Below are 21767 nucleotides of genomic sequence, written 5' to 3'. Positions count from 1 at the left end.
AGAGAATAATACCATACTAAGAAAACAGATCACAACCCCTCTCAGTCAGTGTTGGCCGAATTATAGCACCTTTTTTCTAACTTTCAGTCATGCTGAACAGCAGCCACATTGCTGTACAATGTAAAGATATATTCCGAGTATTTATTAATGCGACCCCATCCAAGGGGGACTCTGGCCAACTCACTCACATAGAATATCAAGACTAAACATTCCATGTTCTAACATGGAATCTAAGCAACATCACACTTCTTCCCCTTTACAATTTCTAACAAAATTGAAAGAAAGTAAAACGAATAAATTATCATCTCTAATCAGATATAAATAACAATATCTTTCTATTTTCCTTCCCAAAGAAACTTATCAACAAATCACAATACAATAAAATACATTATTTTCTTACAAAATCCTTAAGATATTTTGGGCTTTTGCAATATCTTATACTCTTACGGATAGGAAACGAATACTGTTTTTGTTGTACAGATTTACATGAACTTTCTCCAGAACTTTCACTGTTACATTTCGGTCTTACATGAACCACATGACTACAATTCCAGATGCGACTATCATTGGTTTTTACCGCATTCTTGAAAATCTTTACCACTGTCTTCTCATCAGTAAATTTAGACCAATTGAGACCACCAACAAGTGCTTTAAATCTGACTCTGTTTCCTTCTCTGAAAGACACCTGTGCATCTGATTTCCGAGCATCAACATATAATTTCCTTTCCTTTTGTAAATTAAGTTCTTTATCTCTCCACTGACCAATGTCATTATTCTTTATTCCTTTATCCAGACACATCCAACCTGGGCAGATGACTGTATTTGCAGATCTGCCTTTGAACAATTCAAATGGAGTCTTTCCTGTTGATTAATGTGGGGTGAACCTGTAAGCTGAAATTCTTCTTTGTAACTCCTCTCTCCAATTCAAACTGTTTACTCGCGCCAATTGAATACTTTCTTTCAAGGTCTTGTTCAATCTTTCTATTGCACCATTATTTTCTGGATGGTAAAGTGAAGTTTTTTTATGAACAATGCCACACTTGTTCAAATATTCCTCCATTTCGCAAGAACAAAATGGTGGACCATTATCTGACAACAAAGAGACTGGAAAACTTTCTCTTTTAAAAATGTTATCTAAAAATGTAATCACAGCTTGAGAAGAAATATCACAGACACAACTTCCTTCTATCCAGCGTGAATATAAATCAAGTAACACAATCAAATATGGAGTCTGATGTTCACCATGCAAAGGCCCCACAATATCTATAGCTAATTCATCCCACGGGCACCTTGGTCATTTCCTACAAACCATAGGAGTCTGCCTCGGTTTTAGTATTTTATCACTCATGGAACAAGGAACACAGTCACGCACTTTGCGTTCAACCATCAAATCTAGGCCAGGCCACCAAAAAATCCTGCCTAATGCGTTCTTTTGTTTTACAAATACCCATGTGTCCCTCATGAGCCATGTTTATGATGTTGTCTCTTAAACTTGCAGGAGGAATCAATCTTGTCCCTCTGGTTAGAATTTCATTACTTATAGCCAATTCATCACACACCATTGACCAAGGTTTTTCCAACTTATCACCCTTATCTTGTGCAATCATTTCCATGACCTTTTGCATTTCTTTATCTTTTTTCACTTCATCTCTCCATTCATCTTCTTTGATAACACCTGAAGTGATTTCACAAACTCTCATGTCAGACAATTTATGAAAAAGAATAGCAATAGCGGAACGTGATAAGAGTGGTTGTTTATGGCCTGGTATTGAGTATGGCTGGGAAAGTACTCTTCATATATCTGTTCTGAGTCAGGTGGACTATCAGTTGTCCGACAGTGGTGCCACGCTGGCTCTGCCTTCAGAAACCTTTCTCCGATGACCCGATGGAGTTGGGCCATCAGAGGAAGGATGTCAGACCGAATAAAACAATGATCCCTATAGCACGGTAGAAAATTGCCATGATTCTGAGGTCGTTCCTATTATGATTGTCAGAAACAAACACCTGCTTTGGGAGTTGGTTTCTGAAAAACAAAAAAACCTTTGGTGAACTGACTACTAACAGATGGCATATATCCACTAAAGTTGTAGTACCTTCAGAGGAATAGCTTTTTTCTCTGGAGACAGAGAGATCACTCCTGGGCCAGCAGTGATCCCTAAAGTTGGCGGGCTGTAGTCCTTCAGCGTTGCGGTCATACTGCACTCCTTCACCCTGGCAGATAGCTGGCTGACCACCAAACAATCCCTACCTTAGCCAGGCCCTTCGTATATCAGCACAAATAAGAAAAAACATGCTTAAAATAAGAGATAATACTCTTGACTGTTTGAGCTGGTGAATGCTGTGAAATGAGAATCTAACGTATGTGATATAATCGTATTAACATGTTTCGGCTCAATTTAATTAAAAGCCTTCTTAATATTTAAAAATATTTGTATATAATTCTAACATTTTTCCAAGGTATACCTTGAAATAAAATAATCAGTATAGAAGTACCATGAGACAGATCACGTTGTCGAAGCAATCGGTTGTTGTTTGTCACAATTCTTTTTATGTATTACCTTACCATTCTTTTTCCATCCCCTATGGGAGCTGGGTTGCTTTTGCATTCTATGTTGCATGCACATCTTGTACCCTATCTTATCTTCTTCAAATACACTTGTGCTGTTAGGGTGAGGTTTCTAGCATACTAGACACGTATCTTAAAACAATCGACCTATTCTCTCCAAAACTGCTAATGAAGTTAAAAACCTTCAATTCATTAAGAGCGAGAGGAGAGACGTACTGGTTATACCAGTGAGAGAAGAATCCACATTCTGAGAAAACAGTAATGGAAAATAGCTTTCCTTTGTGGAAAGGCTCGGGCAGCACTTCGGTTTTACAATTATACATAAAAATAAGATTGAAGCGTATTAATACCTCGCATAGCTTTTGGGACTAAGGGGTAGATGGCTATTTCTTGAATGAAGAGGTATGGTGTCTTTTCTGCATTCTCTTTCTGTCTCTTAAACTCTGCACTGTTGCTGCTTCCCTTTGCCAGGACCTGGTTCTCTAAAGAAGTCAGGGAAGCTCGACTTCTGCAGTGCTCTGTCCTCTCAGACCAGCTCCTCCCGAATGGCTTTCACCCACCACCCGCTGCCTGTCCTTGCAGGAGCCAGACCAGGTGAGATCAAAGCCATTACCATAGGGGGGGAAGGGGATGGAAGCTCGGGTGGTGGGAGGCGGGGCAGAGGGGATGTGGTTAATTCAGAGTTGAGAGACAGAGAAGTAACTATGAGCTTCCTCAGTTATTGGTTCCCACCCACTACACTGCATCTGGGTTTCCTTCTCAGCCACGTCCCCCAGCCATAGGTCTCATTTAAAAGTATACCCTGCCCGTCACATTTGGCATCCCAAATATGTCTTCTCACAAATTTAAAATCCCAGAAGTAGCACATCATGTGTGGAGAAGATATTGTGAGAGGTGCAATGGAGTGGGGCTGAGTACAGTGGGATGGATGCTAGTATGTAGGGACAAGATGCCCTCTTATGGGGAGTGACGTTTAGAAAGGTGGATAGGAAAAAGAGAACAAACCTTTTCCTATTTGTACACTGACAACCTTTCTTGTGTTAAGAATGTCCACTTCCCTTCACTTATCCTTAGTGCGTATCATTTCTGAAACTCCAAATGGGCATTCATGATAATATTTGGGGCCCTAGTGATGGCTAAGAATTGTTGGAGGGCTGGGAAAAAGAGAGTTATGAGCGAGTGGGGGGAAGTGGTTCTTTTAAACCCCAGTCTTCAAGGAGAAGAGCTTTCGTTGACACCGAATGTAGGTTCTGGCAATGGGTCCTGCATTTTCTCTGGGTGTCCTTATAACTCCCTTTCATTATATGCAGCCTGAAGAGCATGCTTGTGCCCCAAAGTCTCCTCTTTATTATATATAACATTTTGCCTGAAATCTGCTGGGTTTCCTAACACGCTCACCCATTAAGATGCAACTGATAGAAAGCTTCCACAAAAAGTGCAATAGTTTGGCTACTTCGAACTGATGGCATTATTCCTATACAGCAGGCAAGGTAATCGGTCAGACACAAAAACATTGTTGTGCCACATCCCCAGCGATCTGCACTTTTGTAAATGTAGGTTAACCTTCCTTTTTTTTCTTTTATATTAGAGGCGTGGCACTTTGTAGGTAGGAACGAAGGCACAGACAGCAACATGCTCGGATTTGGCAAACTATGAGGAGCTGTCACCTTTGTTGAATGTGCTTTGGTTAGATAGTGGACCTCCTCCGACAGTGAGCTGTGTTTGGAGCTGCAGTGCATGTGCTTGTTAAGGTCCCTGTGAAACTGAATGGGCAGCATGGTTGATAATGAATCTGGGGCGTGGGGCAGTTTCTAGTCATGTCTTTTATATTACTATACACTGTCCTTTTTTGTCCATAAAAATGAAGTTCAGTGTCCTGTTGGTCATTTAGGATATGATTAGTCATAAAAAATTGGGATACCTCTGCGACCTTACTGTAGTACCTGTCACATCTGGATCTCCTCACCAGATCAGACCTCTGTGCAGTAATCTTTTGTTTCAAGCTTTAGTTTAGAGATGGTCCTGAGACAAGCATTTGCAAGTTGACTTCTGTAAATTGCGGTGGTATACAATACACTCATTTTCTTCTTCTTTTTTTGTTTTCTCTTTGCTTATGATGCGGCAAGAGTCCTTTCTGATTCTCTGTATGGTCAATGTTTCTTAGGTTTTTGCAATTTGTGACACACTCCAGTGCCGTAAGTTGAGAAAAATGTACTTGCTTCCAATTCACCTACAGCTTTAAGCAAACATGAGAGGTCTGTGTCGCTTGCTGTGGAAAGGCCTCCAAGTATAGGAACTGCTCAGAACAGAATTCCTAGCCATTCTCTGAAACGCTACTCTTCTCAGACCAGTATTACATCCTTTCTTGAGTAGATGATTTTCTCCAGTACTGGATTGTTCATAGATTCAAGTGTTTTAATAAATTCCCTGCCATCAGGCTGGACATTCTCTCTAATCGATGTTTACAGAGCAAGAGTATATGTATGGTAAACTTCAGGGTTGGGCGTATACTTCATGTCTTTTTGGTAATGCAAGGAGCCAGGAGAACGCCAGTACGACCTGCACTTGAGGTTGAAAGACCGATACTCATAAACAGGCAAGAGCCAATAAAATTACATTTGTATACAATGCACAAATGGTTTACAGAACCCATTTTATACTGGTGCCGAGCAGCACTTGTACCGTACATAAGGATATGATATATATGTGATGATGTTACTTTCTTGCGTATGGCGACAATAAATATTTCCACCCTATGAAAACATGAAAAAGTATTACTCAAATTTAGAAAAACTAGCTGGCCTACAACTTGAAAAGGTGATCAGAAAGTACAATTTGTAAAACGTATAGATAATATAAAGCAAATTCGCCCTATAAAAAGCCCATTTGTGATAGGATAATAGTGTGGAAAAGTGCTCGAAAGAGAGGGAAGCACATTCCTTACCGAATGGTCGAATCTCTCTATATATTGAACTCCCAACCTGTAGGAAACTGGCGTATGAGCAACATTCAATATTGAGGAAAATATCCCAGATAGATATGAAAAGATGAGTAGATGGTGCTAAACAATATTGTAAAGGGGACAAGGATGTTCTTCTGAAAGAATGGCATTATAGTATATTTATCACAGCCGAAGTCGCAGGTCTCTTGTCGCTTGCAGAGGAAGCCTAGCAGAATACATGATTGCTGTTTTGGCACACAGCCAATTATGTTTTGACTGCAATGGGATTACATTTAAATGTGCCTTTTTGCATGCGCCTTTGTTATTCAACTCCATTCTAAGCCTTTTTATATGCTTGTGAATACTGGAAAAGCACAGAGGCAAAGTGTGGCTCTCCCTGCACACCAGTTGACTGCTGAAGCTGCACTCCAGGGTTTGGGCATTCTATCTTGCTCCTTGTCGCTTTGGAGAAGGAGCCTGCGGAGAAGTAAAAGGATGGTTCTACAAGATTTGATGCCACCTCAGCAGGTACAATAAATCATGTGTCACCATGAAGCCATGGTGTCATCCCTGAATGTCGGGCACTCCATTGGTTCTCATAGAAGTGAGACTCCAACTATTGTTCAAAAAGAATTTTAATCATTCATCTTTGTTTTCATGAGTATTTAGTTTGAATCAGTTCAAATTTTCACAAAGTAAATATATCTAAGTAAATATATCCAAATGCTCCAATGCATTTCGGGCAGACAAAGCCCTTCATCGGGGAGCCTCTGCAATTTAAACGCGACATAGCAATGAGAACGAAGTTCTATGGTATTATCTAAATAAACTCAACAAGACGTGATGAAAAAGACGTGGTGAAAAAAACGTGGTGAAAAAGACGGGTGGCATGCTAGTGCTCATGGCTCTTAAAAGTTTTGTGTTCGTGAATCGGTCAAGGTGAAACGAAAAAAGAAATAGTGAAATTCATCCAAGTGAAGAGTTCATGTGAAATTAGTGACTGTGTGCAAGTTATTACAAACAAGGGTCGTTTGATAACAAGAGGCGCGGGTGTTAAAACGTTACGCGAGTCTGAAATCGAAGTGAATGTGAATGGCATGCAGGTCTACGCGAGTAGCGTTTGACTATAGATTTGACGGTGGTGTGAATATTACGTTGCTCTAGTGCTCGGTTAACTGCAAGCATACCGGGATATCGGATTTAATCTATGGGACGCTTACTTACTCGTAGTAGTGTGGTTGTTTGTTCCGAACGTCGGTATCGGTGTGAGCAGGAAGTGCTGTGTGTTAGTCGGAATAGTAAAAACTGAAGACGGACTAACGGGAGTGTCTAAAGAAATTAGATTAGAGATTAAAATTCTTTTTGAACAATAGTTGGAGTCTCACTTCTATGAGAACCAATGGAGTGCCCGACATTCAGGGATGACACCATGGCTTCATGGTGACACATGATTTATTGTTTGTTAAGACGTGCCTAGGACGGACACGTTACCTGCTGGGAGCACCCAACTGATTAAAACATTCGTGAAAACTACGAATTTAAAACGCTTTTACAGCCAGCTGTGCGCCTCTTATTCTTGAACCTCAGCAGGTACAACAGCAGTGGCGATAGTAGGGACAACGAGCATAAACCTCCACTGAGCAGAGTAGGGAACTAAGTAGTGCCCTCACCTGTCAACATGGCAGGGACAAGAGCAGCAACAACTGTTGCCATCAAGGCACAGACATCAGCAGTTACCACAGTTGTAACCACATAAAAGACCACAATTGCCACCACAGCACGAAAATCAACAGCAAAGCAGGGACAATTGCAGTCAACACAGTTGTAACCACTGCAAAGACCAAAGCTATCAACAACTGCCACAAAAGCAAGCACCACAGAAGCAACATAATAGTAATCATAATAACTACCACAGCAGCAAAAACAGTTGTCCCAACAGTAGATACAGCAACTGCAGCTGCAAGCATTGTAGGGACCACAGCAGTGATGACAGCTGCCAAGACAACAAGAGCCATAGTAGCAATCATTTCTGTAACCGAAGAAGCAGCCACATAAAAGACAACAACAGCTGTGTCTGCAGCAGTGGTCACAGCAGCGACCACAGCTGTCACCTGCACAGGGACAACAACAGCGACAAGAGTTATAACAACAGCTTTCACAGTAAAAGCTTCAATTAGTACAGTCGCAACAGCAGGCACAGGGGCTGACACCACAGCAGGAATAACAGCAGCAAGAACTGCTGTCTCATCATTTGCGACCATAGTTGCCACAACAGCAGCAAACAAAGTTGCCCCCGTGGCAGGTACCACAACAAGAAAGGTTGCTACCCAAATTGTCACAATAGCTTAGACAACAGGTGACACCAGAACAGTGACTACAGATGCCACTACGGCTAGAACTAGAGCAGTGACGAAAGCTGTAACCTCAGAAGAAACCACAGCATCAATCACATCTGCCACCTCACAGCAACAAAGGCAGCTACAATAGCTTCTATCACAGCAGGACCAAACAGCAACAACAGGAGCAACAATAATAGTAGCAAAACTGCAGCACCGAATGCCATCTCCACAGTGGCAACAACAGCTGCAATAGTAAATTCATGCACATGAAGGACCACAACAGCAGTGACTACACAGCGGGACAGGGGAAACACAAGCAACTGCAGAAAAAAACAAAGACAACAGCACAGCAGGGATAACTGCAGCAATAACAGCAAGGGCCACAATAGCAACCACACTTTTGACCACAGCTGAGGTTACAGCAGTAACCGCGCTTTCCACCTACAGCATGCCCACAGCAGCAACAAAAACTGTCATGACAGGAGAGACCACACCTGCCACAAGAGCAGTGACCATACAGGGGCCACAGGGCCAACCATAGCTGCCACCATGGCAGAGACTGCAACGTCTGCTAGTACAGACTAGATTGTAGCAGCAATCACTTCTGTAAAAGCAGCACATACCACAACAGCAGCCACTTTTCTCATGACAGTAAAGGCAACAGCTGCCACTATCGTAAGGGCAGCAGCAGCAACAAGTGTACTTATGTACACGAGTGCAATGCACTGAAATAGTGCAACCAAATAACCTGTTAGCCAGTCAGAACCATTATAGTTTGGTGGCAGAATTCTCTTGAGAGCTCTAGAGAGTTCTGCATTTCTAGACTGAAGTGCCAGAGTACAGGTTTGAACCTGCAGAACCGACCCCTAGGGTCTGTAGCACCTTCTGCACTTTGTAAGCAAGGCGCAGCAATACATTTTGAAACCATAGCGTATAAGGAGGCAGGACTTCACCACACATACTGAGAGGCTGTATCAATGTAAGTGACTCCTCTCTTGTCAGCCCATACGGTCTTTGTGATAATCGTTATTTAATCAGTCTACTGAGAGGATGTGTAAACCTTTCTTTTAAAGGCTATTTTTGTCCTGGGGTTTTCTACGGTTAAGTCAAAATAAATCGTAAATCGATTGTTACAACATAGAGACACTTTTGAGTTTTTGGGGCTATAAAAATAGTTAACACTGTGGTACAGCGTCAAAGACTGTTCATCTATCTCCCCTGGCCCCTGATCACACTCACTAATGCTTGGCGGAAAGTCGGAAGAGCCACAGTCTTCAATAAAAAAATTACAGAAATAGAAAACCGCACACACTAAAAATAATTCTGCCGAGCAAACATCGAACAGCACCAATATACCATGTGAATGGTGAACTCAACAAAAACAAGTGACATAACGTGTGGCATATATAATGCTGTTTTGCATTATGAGAGCCACTTCCCCATTACTTGCTCTCATGCCTTTAGTTGTGCCTGAAACGTTTCCTTGGCCATTTTCCCCTGTACTCTGAGTCTTTAAATCTACACTCTCAGCTGGCTTTCTCTTTTTCTTTTCTTCACATTCCTCTCCAAGGACTCCAAGAATCCAAATATATTTGAAGGGTGACATAAAAGTGCCATTTAAAATAAAAAAAACAAGCTAACTAATATAATTGTTATCACAGATTGTGTGTGACAGTTACATAAGATTACATTTATATTAATCGTTCGACGTTGATTAATTTATCTTTAAATATTACGTTATTATATTCTTCATCCTCACCACACTCTACATTATTTCTGGAGTTTGTTCACAGAGTGTGCATATTCATGCATGGAATAAACCACTACAGAGAAACACTTTTAAAGAGAAATGCCTTTAGCGTGAAACCACATCACACAACCGTCAGTAACACTTTATTTAATTAACATAGAAAAACCTCCTAAAATTAAATTACTAAAGCACATTTCTTTACCACAAAAATATGACATTCCCCTCTGCTAAACCTACTCGATTTCTAAATATCATCTTACACCTAACTATAAACTGAATTTCACACTGCTTCCCTAAACCTAAAACCGAGTCTTACCTTAATACTTGACCCTGTTATCCCTTGTGATGTCGTCATACTATCACTATGTAGCACCTTCGGTGCATTTATTTTATTGTGTTTTTTGACAAACCTTGACAGGAATATAATCGATTTTTTAAACTTCTGTTTTTACTGGTGTTGTGAACATCAAACAAAAACCTTCATCAGTGCAGCAAAACATGCTACTATTCTGCATGGTATCAGATAAATATTTCTTAATTTTATCTCCATATCATTAAGGATTATGTCAAATAATAACCTAAGCAGTCATACGTGTTGATTATTTCTATCCGTGATAGGTAGACATCAGACCAGTTAATAGGTTCGTTGTCATTCACTTGCGGTTAAAAGAGTCTAAGAACTGCTGCTGTGTCGTCAAATCATCTTCCAGTTTGGGGTCCAGGCAGATTGCAGAGTGCCTCTTCAGTCATCCACTCATTCACATCTCTCATTCACAATGTGTATTTTGGTAATCCACCTGTTTCCAGTGTATTGCGATGCGTCGGTGTTCCAGCACCAACCCCTGGCCACTAATTGTTATTGCATATATTTTTCCTTCGTTTGAGGTGCAAATCCAAGAGGCATTGCTTGAATTCAAATATTACCACAGACCCCACTGCTCTGTATAATGTGAGTATCACTTCGTTCTAGAAGTTGTTAACAATCAGGCACGTCTACATCTTTTGTAGTTCACCCTCTCTGCTGCGCATCTAGGGCAATTTACAGTCACATCTTTTCAATATTGTACTTGATAGTAAAGAGGATGAGGTACATACACTCTGACCTGAAGTCTAAATTTAGACCTAAAGTCTAAGTTTAGATCTAAAGTCTAACTTTAGATCTAAAGTCTAACTTTAGACCTGAAGACCTAAAGTCTAACTTTAGACTTCGAGTCTAAAGTTAGACTTCAGGTCTAAAGTTAGACTTCAGGTCTAAAGTTAAACTTTAGATCTAAATTTAGACTTTAGGTCTAAACTTAGACTTCAGGTCTAAGCGTAGACTTAAGGTCTAAGTTTACCTTGTGAATCAGGTCCTCTGCGTACATATTTTATGCGTGGATATAGAATCATAGATTACATTATACTCTACCCATTGAGTATACATGAGTGGAGAGCCACAATTCCTACCAAATTATCTTAGATTTTTAGGTTCTGACCTGGCCAGTTTGCACACACTGTTCTATTTACTGTTATTAGCGGGTGCCCTCCTTAGTCCAGAGATTAGTGTCCTCCATGAGTTAGATTCTGGTGGTCTACAGAGGAGCCCCTCCCATATTGTGTTCACTGCCTTAGTCAGTCTAGCATATAGTAGGAAAAATAATGTTTGCATCCCATATTGATTTCTAGCCTCTGCAAATAAGTGCAATGCTTCTCCATCCTCCATGTCGCCCATTAACGGTCCAACCCACCACCCTGGAGGTAGCTGCCTGAACTCGGATTCCCCATAGTGGAGCATGTTCTGCAAACGGCATCTTTTGTATCACCAGGCCAGTAAACCAGTCCCATAGCTGTGCTATGAGTCGTACCAGATAGAGAGTTTCATCAACCAAGAGAGCTCTGGAAAGAAATATGTGTCAGGGTTTTGTGGGGCCATGACATCGCTCCAACAACTCCCTCTATCTACTGTGTGTTTCAACGAGCCATGGTGGTAGTTGTTTTAGCCAGGTAGTATGGTCTCCATGCCTGGTACTTTCATTCCCCCATTTTCCCTATGGAAGTTGCATCGTTCTTAGTTTAATTCATGGTCTTTTTCCCGTTCACATTAGCAATGTGATTATGGTTTTATTTCTCCAAAGACCCCTTTGGGAAGTACAGTGAACTCGTCATGAAAAACGTGCATGCATCGAAGGCTTTTACCATTTTTATCAAAACAACTCTGTCCATTTTGGAAAACGCTAATTTCGACGAGAACTCTACAGATCGTCATGTGTCAAAAATCAACCTGCCAATATGCAATTGGACGCATTTATCTTTATCATTGGTCACCATGATGTCCAGTCACTTGACTTCTGCTTTTTGCCACTGTATTCCTAGTTCAGGGGAATTGTTATATGCAGTGTGAGCCTATCACGCCCAAAGGCATCAAGTCTGCACTTAGCTTAGTTAATGTGCAAGTGAGACACAGTGCCAAACTCCACCAGGAGCCGTGGAATGGACTCTAATCGGGTCCCTCAAATATATGTGTGTCATCAGTGTATTGCAATATTCCTTGTAGGGTGTTGTCTACCCTGACTCCCTATCTATTCGGTCTTTCCTTGCATATCTGTGCCAAAGGCTTCATTGCTAGATCAGAAAGATGGGGTGTCAGAGAGCATCCCTGTTGGATGCCGCATTCCAAAGTCCAGCTATTGGAGAGGTGTTTGTAAGTGAGTGGGATGGAATATAGAAGTGGCCATCCTTTTAAGTAAAGTCCAAAATTATATTTCGCTCAGGACCTGGAAAAGGAAATCCTATCCCATCATGTCAAAAGCCTTCTCAATATCCAATGCGGGAATTTCATATTCTTCCTCCTTCATGTCCAGAGACTGTTGTGTGAGCCAATCTACGAAAGTTATGAAAATATGACATTCTTATCTAATAGACACTTCTAGCTGCAATTTCCTTAGTTACAATATTCTTCAGGCGTCAGACTGGATCTGGAAAATGTTGAGCAGTACCTCTGCTCACTGGTAGGTGGCATTGATTGGTTCCACAACGGCGGCTTCCACACTGGAAGTGACATGCGGGGCAGCACCCCTGCATACTGACATTTGTTCTTTTCTTTCTGCACCATCAGCGCAGATCGGGAGAGAGTTGCATTAGACCAACTCTTGTACTACTTTTTCGACTTTTGGTCAAAATTCTTTTGAGCTTAGCTCCCAATGTGCTTCAGAGATGTCTATTAAAAACCTGTGGATCCAATCTCAGGCCGAGGTCTGTGACAGACCCCCTATCTGGTTTGCTTCTGGTGCTGGAGCCAGGCCACAACTTCAAGACCTGCACCGACTGTTAAACAATTAACCCTAAGGCGGGCTGAGGGCATTCCCTGAAGCTCCTGGGTGCCTGACACCAGATGATTCTGCACGCTCCTGGTCCCAGTTACAAGGAAGGTTCCAGGCCCACTCTCGGACTCTGTCGGTCATCGTTGCACTCCAAGTCATGGTCGAGTAAGGCCCATAAGAAATCCAAAAAGTTGAAGCATTCTTTTACTTCATTGTGTCGGTCCAAGTCTTCAGATGGCACAGGAACAATGCTCCAAATCTAGGCCCCACTCCCATAAGTCAGCAGTGGAGCCTGAGTCTGGGTCTGCTATGTGCCTCCCAGAATTTCCCAGAGCGACCCCTGCCCCAAGAAAGTATTTTATGAGACCAAGCACCTGATATATTTCGGTGGGCTGACCCCTACTCAAGCACCTTCAGGCCCCAAGGGTTTGGCAGATGCCACTACTAGATTCCCACCAGCAGAGTTCGCCCTCGGCCCCAGTCAGGCCCTTTGGCTAGTCCGCGGCCTTCACCAAGGTCTGTTCCAGTGGCGCCAGGACATCTGCATCTCAAACCCCATTGTCATACCTGAGTCTGATACAGAGCCGGACCACCATTGTCTGAATGTCGACTCTGGCTCATACCGGTACATGACCCTTCGGGTCATAGTCCATGCCTTCCTTTAGATAGGCCTCGTGAGAATACCAGTAAGGTGGATTGGAGGATTCCAGTAGTTATACCGACCCCTTGGTAGAGCCAGAGGATAACTGGTATGACGAACTAGTAGGTGCCAGTGGTCTAGATGCATCTCCATATACTGGCCTAGTCTCTAACTATACAGAGGAAGGGGCTTCATTTGCCCTAGTGGTGAGGAGTCAAGACGAACATCTTCGCAGAGTTGCTTCAGTGGGGAGTAGCCCTCATGGAACATCTTTTCCACTTTATTGAAGCCCTCACTGATGTCCTGCTTGGGGCATGGATCAAGCCTTGCAGAGGGGTTCCCGTGCACAGGACAATTGGCCACCACCACTGCCCCACTCCTGGGGACCTAACGTGCCTCATCTAGCACCACACCCTGCAGAGTCCTGTAGTCCAGAACTCCAGATCTAAAGTCAACTCTGGTGCTTCCCCTACCACATAACCGGATAGAATATCCAAAAAGCTGCACACCTTTGGTAAGAGCATTTTTTCTTTCGCCTGCCTTGAATTGCAGGCAGTGAACACTACATGCCCTTGGGCTGGTATTCCCACACAGTTTGGGATTCGGATGCGCAAGTGCCGCCCATGGTCTCGGAGGAGGCCTGGGGTATCCTGTCCCAGCCTGTCGCTGATAGCAGGTTCACAGAAAACCTCATTACATGCTGCGGACTGGATACACACAACTCACTAGGCAGAGCGATTGCTTTGTCAGTGGTCCTCTGTAGCGATGCCTGGCTGAGGTCTACTAGCTTTTCGGAGGATAACAAGGCATCCCTTATGAACATTCCTTTTGATGACACTCATGTCTTTGGGGATAACGCAGATTGGACACTTGAGTGCTTTAAGGACAACAGGGCCACAGCCCAGTTGCTAGGACTCTTCACTGCCTTTCGCTAGCCCAACTTTACTTATCGCCCCTTCTACGGCTACAGTAGGGGCTACCAACTCTGTCCTTTCCTGCCCAGTCACCTTGGCCAATAGGCTCACCAGTCCTTTTGTGGCTGCGGATGCAGATCCCACAAGTCTTGTGGGACCCAAGACCAGATATCTGCCCAGTCTGCCACCCCAGGCCGTCACAGTGTCCAAACCCCTTTAATATGCCCTCTCATCATCACAGGCAACCGGTCGGTGGCAGGATCAGGCTCCAAATGCCCCAATGGCAGTCCATGATCTTGGAGAAATTTGTGTTCCAAATTGTTCAGTGGTGTTACAGCCACCCATTTGCAGACACCCCTCTGCACATGCCACCATCGTCAGACCAGCTGAAAAGGATCACCTCTCCCTGCTGCATCAGGAAGTGCAGGCTCTTTTGGCCAAAGGAGTCATCGAGAGGGTGCTGATATCAGAATTAGGTCGTGGTTGCTATTCCCGCTACTTTCTGGTGCTAAAAAAGGATGGAGGACTCCGCCCTATACTAGACACCTGAAACATATCTACCCAACTTATCTTGCTGTGTCTGTTGGGGCACGAGGGGCAGTTTTGTTCTGGGTATTATTCCCACTCCCCTGGACCCAGATGTAAACCCGGCATAAGCCAGTAGTTGGTAATCGAATCTGTCCAGTGTCTTGCATGTGTTGTCTTCAGGTGCGTTTCCTGCAACTTTACTACATCTGGTGCTTGTCGTCGGATATATTGCATCACCATAGTTTGTTTAATTTTGTTACCTAGGCAGTTTACGTTCAAGGTCCTGATCAATAAGTCACACCCGGTGGGGTTGTGTGCCACTGGTGTTGCTTGATGCTGCCAGTCAGGGGGCTTCAGCGCCATTGTTACTTTTATTCTGGTTCCTAGTCTGTGCATATCTTGGCGCCTCGGGTGTGAATACGGGTGTTGTACTTACCCCATCGATTTCCCTCCACCCATTCCCTGTGTGTGTTGCGATTATGCATTGGATGTACTGTACTATTAACATGCAAATTTGAAACCCCAACAAACAAAACTCCTCCCTCCCTGCTACCCTGCTACCCTGCACTGTGGGCTATTAACTACCCACCCCTCCAATTTGCAGAGCGCCTGTCGCTCCATAACTGAACCTACAAACTTCGGGCGTGCATTAGCCAAATACTTGCCCACTGATTTCGACCTTCCTCCCCTTTCTTAGAGCTGCTGCACTTCTTTTATTTCTTATTGACTTTTTTGTCATTAACCAGTACGTGCGGTCTATGTTCCATGATGCAGTATTACTTGGTGTACAATGTTAGTTTGTTAATTATTCCAAGCAGTCTCTCCTCTCTGCTGCAAGATCACAGTCTCTGTCTTTGTCTGCTCCAGGGTTCAATTTAGCCCTTCTTGTTAAGCATTCCTCCGCCAACTGTCTCAGTCCTTTGAACAGGCCTGTATGTCTCCTTGCTGCATGGGGTCGTGTGCAGAGTCACCTTCCGTATCCTTCTCTTAATCTGCAGCTCTGTGCTTGCTGTTCCATTCCTGCGTCATGACCTTCCTGCTATTCGCCATTCATCATGCAATTCCCATACTTCTTCCGGGTTGGAGAATCTCCACACCTTGCTTTCTGCTGTCACTAAGAGAGTAGACGGAAAGAGCATTGAGTATTAATGTCCTTTGCCTGCAGTGCTCTCTTTACCTCAAGGAATGATCTCCTTCCTGTTGCACTTTTGCAGTAAAGTCTGGGTAAAATGATATAATTTCACTATTTATTTTGAGCGGTGGGGCACTACGGGCCACCTGGAGGATCAAGTCCCGGTCTCAATAGTTAAAGCTGCGGGCAACAATTGGGTGTGGTGGAGCTCCCGGTCTTGGCCCTGTGCCTGTGTGCCCTTTCAACTGAGAAATACTTGGATAGGCCCTTGGGTTGGAGCGTTTTCACCACCAGGTCCTTCATGTATAGATCTACAACCAGACCCTCTGCCCAATCTGGTACTCCAATGATGTGAATGTTGTTGCAGCGAGAGCGACCTTCCTGATCCTCCAGTTTTGTCTCTATTGCTTTTGTCGTCTGGATGACTTTTTGAATCCTGAAAGGTTCTTTTGAGTGCTACCTTCTATTAATAACGTTTGGACTGCAGAGACCGAGTTCAGATATGTTTGTCGGATGAGAGACTCTTTTATATCATTTTACTTGGGCGCAGTAGACGTAGCATGTTTTTCAGATGCTGCCTTGGTTGGCTTTACCCTGTTCTGTGTAAGCTTCGCATCTTATGCTTCTGTTCTCTGTACCTGGTTTTGATACTGATGTTGGTATACCTTCATGTCATGGCACATCATGGTGGCAGAAAAGCTGACAATCCCTTGTCCAGCAGAAGATCTAATATTATGTCCGTAGGATCTACAAGAAAGTGAAAGAAGGATCTTAAAGGAGAGTTTAAGGGATTATTCAAAAACATATCAGATGTTATTTCCATCATTCAGAAATTGTAGCAGGTAGGACAAAAAAAGGGCAGGTCTGCTGACACTACCATGCCAATGGCCCAAGCACTGACTAACACCCTGAACCTGAAATGTAGAGACATCAAGAACAGTGCACAGAGTGATAACAGTTACCTTTGCAATGTGAAGGAGTGGTGACAGAGAGTGTCATCTTTAGTCAGGTCTGGCCTGAAGGTGGATGAACCTCTAGACATCGAACAAGCTCATAGAGTGAGCCCTAGATAGTGGAGACAAGAATAGACACCGAGATCATCTAGCAAAAATGTGTGAGTATCAGTAGAACAAAGTGATTCTATGGAGGGTATGGAAGCCACTCTAACTACTTATTTAAATTGACAGGCTTCTTCCCCTACAAGATCTCACCAAAAGTACATGTTAACAGTAAGATTTTGAAAATTGTTGTGGATGTTCTGAATAAGAGAGCCATAGGATTCAGGTAGAAATTTCCTTGTGGGCTGGCTTTCAGTCTGAACCAAAATAATCTCCGTATTACATCTACTGTTATGGGATTAAAGGTTAATGAGCTGCTGATGAGATATAAACAACAACATAAACAACAGATTGATCTCTTCAGGATAGACCCTCAGAACATAGCTCAAGGCCTGATAAGTGACGATGTCAGTGCTCCAGGAGAAAGGGCGGAGTGAGAAACAGGAATGTTCCTTGACAATGAGGGATCAATGTTAAGGGTTGTAGTGGGAGGTGGTTTTGAAAAGTGTGCAACTGCCATATTAGAAATCTACGTAATGCTATGTCTATTTGCAAACTATATGAAATTCCTAGGGGTTGTCTGCATACACTTTTCACAAGATTGATGATGATGACTGCTGAAAGACCTAAAAAATGAGACTAGCAAAAGCCTTCTAAGGCTTTCTGAGGATGAATGGGCTAAGTGGTGGAGGACAGTTCATAGAATAGGAGGATTTGAAAGCTTTATTGACCTGGAAAGGGATTATCTTCGGTCTGGCAACAAGACAAGGCCATTGGACCCTGTATAGGAAGGTTATGGAGTTCTGTACATATGTATCTGCAGAGGTGGAAGTGTGCTGTTATTTTGGGTGTGTGGCCCCTTGGGATTCTGGGTGGGATTATTCTTGATTTTTTTGGGGGTTGGTTCCAGTCTACAGGAGGCAATTCATTGGGAGCTGGCTAGACTGGGTGACTCTATAAATTGTGTATTTAAGATACTAATCGGAATCCGACCTACCTCTTGGATATTTATGAGATAGGTTGCAGATTACATCTCACTACAGTTGGATGTCCTCACCGGAATTGTGGCCCGCTGTAGTCTGTGATCACATAATTTTTCTAAAATGCATCCTGTTTTTCTTAAAAGAAGTGCAGTGTTTAAAAAGAAAAGGTTGCTTTTTTGTTTGTTTTTAGATTTTCATGTAGACCAGTGGATCTCTGCCTACTCTCCAACAAACTTTTTTTAACATCTATAATTTTCCCTTTTGTGAATGGGTTACCACCCCAACTTGTAGGTTGGTAACTTTTCAATGGTTTACGACGGGTGTTTCAATCCTAAACCATTTGTACATACGAATAGAAATCGCTATTTGGAAGCAACGCTTACAACACATCCCTTTCAAATAGCGATTCCCCATTATTAACCCCGTATTAGGTGTAGGTAAGAAGTAAATGACTCCTTAAATCTAAAATCAGTTTAGTACATTCAAAAAGTAGTTTATCAGTCACCAATTCTGAATCAAAGTGTTCTGATAGAGACTTCTAACAGCAGATTCCTGACCTTGTAAGTTTCCCCACACAACTGACTGGATCCAGAACCCTTCATTGCAGTTCCCTTGTGCGTTGGTAGGTGGCGTTATGCATGTTCTGCTTCAGGTCCATCCTTTCCCAAATGTGATGTTGTGGCCACCTTCTGCCAGCTGACGTCAGTTTCTTTTTGTTCCGTGTCTGCTGACGCGGATCCAGAGCGTCTTGAATCCTGTCACTTCTGACAGAGATTTTTCACTCAAAACCAGTATAGTGGGCAGACACTTTCACCCCATAGGATTAACAGGTTTAATTTGTGTTGTAACTGTATCCTACAAATGTCGGTGTCTTATACCCACAACATCTGCCTATGGCACCTCAGCTCTAAGCATGACCCAGTGTTGTGTCTGTGTTGCGCCAAGCTGAACAAAAAGGCCATCTGCGACTGGGAAGCAAAACTTGCTGTCACTGATCTCCATAAGTCACAGAAGCTCTCTCTCTTGAGGCTGCTCCTGTGACCACTCTTCATTGAGCTCATGAAGCTCAGGTAGGTCTAACAAGTCCCACTTCGGCTCCACCCCGAAAGGACAGCGACCCCGCACCAGCAGCTACTGGTGGCAATGGACCAGATCCTTTCGGGCTCCAAGGGGGCCTCAAGTTGGTTCACGGTCAGAAGATCCATCCTCTATACTAACTTTGCCCTTGATCTCGGACGGAGGCCGACCCCTTCTCCGACTTTGGCCCTGCTGGCTCCAGCCACGGCAACATGCACAATTCCTCCCTCAGCACTATGCTTGACGTCACCTCAGGTGCTACAACCAATGACATCAACTCGAGTGTCTGTCAATACCAATTTCACCAGTGCTGGAAACTGAGCAGATATAGTTTTATCGGACTCAGACACTCCACCTCCCAGAAGTCAACAGTATGCCCGCTCAGACCTGCTGGCACACCTATGCCCCACAAAAGGATTTTGAGGGATGATGACAATGATGATGAGCAATATGATTGTGGCAACCTTTTCAGTGTTATCAAGATGGCCAGTAGTCTTGATACTTTCTGAGATATTGGCCTCTCCTCACCAAATCCAGTTATGACCACTGAGGAGTGTGCCTCCTTTTAAGCAATTATTCGGCGAGCAAAGGAGGTTCTTGACCTTACCTTATCAACCCAAGAAGACAAGACTAATGTTCCTATGGAGAACCTCAACCCATCACACTCCAACCAGGAATCTCTTCTCCCTTTTAATGAGGCTCTGACGAATATTCTTGTAGGAACGTAGGCAAAGCCAGGATCTTGCCCTCCAATTTATTGTCAGCTGGGAAGATGGCACAAGCCTGCTCCCGAAGATCTGGACTTCCTGCTGCAAACCCCCACTCTGGAGAGCTTAGTGGCCCAAGCATCCACTAGTCCCTTGAACCCCAATGCATTCCTTACCACTACCCATAACTGGGACTGCAAAATAATTTAGACATTCTCTAAATGAATGTTCTCCTCAGCCAATCTTACCCGTAGGCCTGTAAATACAGCATGCCTCCTAGGCAGATATTCTCATGCACTCTGGGACAAAGTGGCAGGCATCTTGCTAGCTGTCCCAGATGCCACTGACTGTTCTCAGGGCCTTACGTCGCTGGGTCTGGAGTTCCCCCAACAGCAACACCCCTTTCAATGCTAAAGAAGGGGCTACCAGCAGATGCAAACAATGGGTATTCCACAGATTTTCAGGGTAAAGGCCGAGGAGCACACTGATGGTATTCAGAGCCCTATGGACAAGGAGCTATCCAAACCTCAACTCCTCCCCCCGCAGCCACCACAAAGCCTCTTTAAATACCCCTCAGCGGCTCACAATCATCCGAGAGGAGGTTGTGTCACCTTTGACCTCTCTGCGCATCATGTCTGATCAACGGGTGTTCCAGGTTCGTGCAACACAGGTTCTCCCTACCCTTCTTGTCTTATCCCCTGAATATACCACCCACACCACATTTCCTGGAGGATCACTTGTCCATACTCCATAGAGACGTTTAGGCTATCTTGGCCTAGAGAGCAGTGGAGAGGGTACCAGCATCAGAGAATGGGACTAGTTGTTACTCCTGTTAAATGTAACTGATGCAAATTTGATGCTATTACGGGACGATGAAGCATTTAGGTTGGTGGAAATGCAATGAAACATTTGGGCATTAATGTGAGTCCAGGGATAGGTGTTTTTTGTCTTTCTAATATATCCATAATATACACCCCCCACCCCCATGCTGGGCATGAATTGATCTCAGTAGGTACACAGGACTCTGTCCAACAGGAGAATTTATTATACACCTACGGAACAGAGACAAACATCATGCCTAAAACAATGGTGTGTTTTAGTGAATAAAAACAGAGTGACAGTGAGCCACTCTGTAATGGACCATCATTAATATCTGATTTCACTCATGTCTTGGCTGAAACTAGGGGCCCGATTACGATGGCGGGCGGGTCGGTATTGGGGCCGCCCGACAGGCTGTTGGCGGTCCCCACATAGGTATTTTGATGCAACCACCACCATGGTGGTCGCAGTACCTATTTTTTGTATTGTGGCGTTAGCTGCTGGCTGCAGCACCCGCCGCATTGCAAAAAGGGACAATTTACATATCCCTGCACCACGTGGCAGGCACCATGCAGTGCCTGCCACATGGTGTAGGGAACTGTATGGGGGCACCCTAGGTGCCCTCCAGGTCCCATGTCTGGTAGCCAGGATGGAAGGGGGCCCACCATGGGTCCCCAAAGTCCCTTTCCACCAGCCTTTTCATGGCGGGTTAATAGCCATGAAAAGGCTGGTGGAAAGGGACATTGTAATCCCTACGGCGGGGCCTAGCAGGCACCATCAACATGGTAGGGACTACAAGTCCCTCCACCGCACCGACGGGCTCAAGGAGCCGGTCGGATCCGTGGCGGTCATACTTTCCGACCGCCAACACCCTGCCCGCCATTGTAATGTGGCGGGTGGGAAACATGTCTTCGATGGCAGGGAGACGGCCATCGACAGCCAGCCGGTGGTGGTCTCCCTGCCATCATAATCAGCCCCTTGGTGTCAAAGTGGAGCAGAGAAGTGGCGGTCGAG

At 43.9% G+C, this 21767-nt stretch overlaps 1 protein-coding gene across 50 annotated transcripts in view; it reads left to right on the top strand.

Moving 5' to 3' along the window:
* The window catches only part of NFIX (nuclear factor I X), a 5476577-nt gene that overhangs the window by 4888346 nt on the left and 566464 nt on the right, over nucleotides 1–21767 (top strand). For 44 of the 50 annotated variants that reach the window (XM_078684524.1, XM_078684487.1, XM_078684527.1 and 41 more), the window contains one exon: nucleotides 3038–3160. The exons of the other annotated variants lie outside the window; for them this stretch is intronic. In XM_078684524.1, coding sequence (XP_078540650.1) covers nucleotides 3038–3160 — 123 coding nt within the window. The remainder of the gene's footprint in view (nucleotides 1–3037; nucleotides 3161–21767) is intronic. 50 annotated transcript variants of the gene reach the window in all.

The sequence above is a fragment of the Lissotriton helveticus genome, chromosome 1_1, assembly GCF_964261635.1.
Source record: "Lissotriton helveticus chromosome 1_1, aLisHel1.1, whole genome shotgun sequence".
Taxonomy (NCBI): domain Eukaryota; kingdom Metazoa; phylum Chordata; class Amphibia; order Caudata; family Salamandridae; genus Lissotriton; species Lissotriton helveticus.
This window is presented reverse-complemented; position numbering and strand designations above follow the sequence as displayed.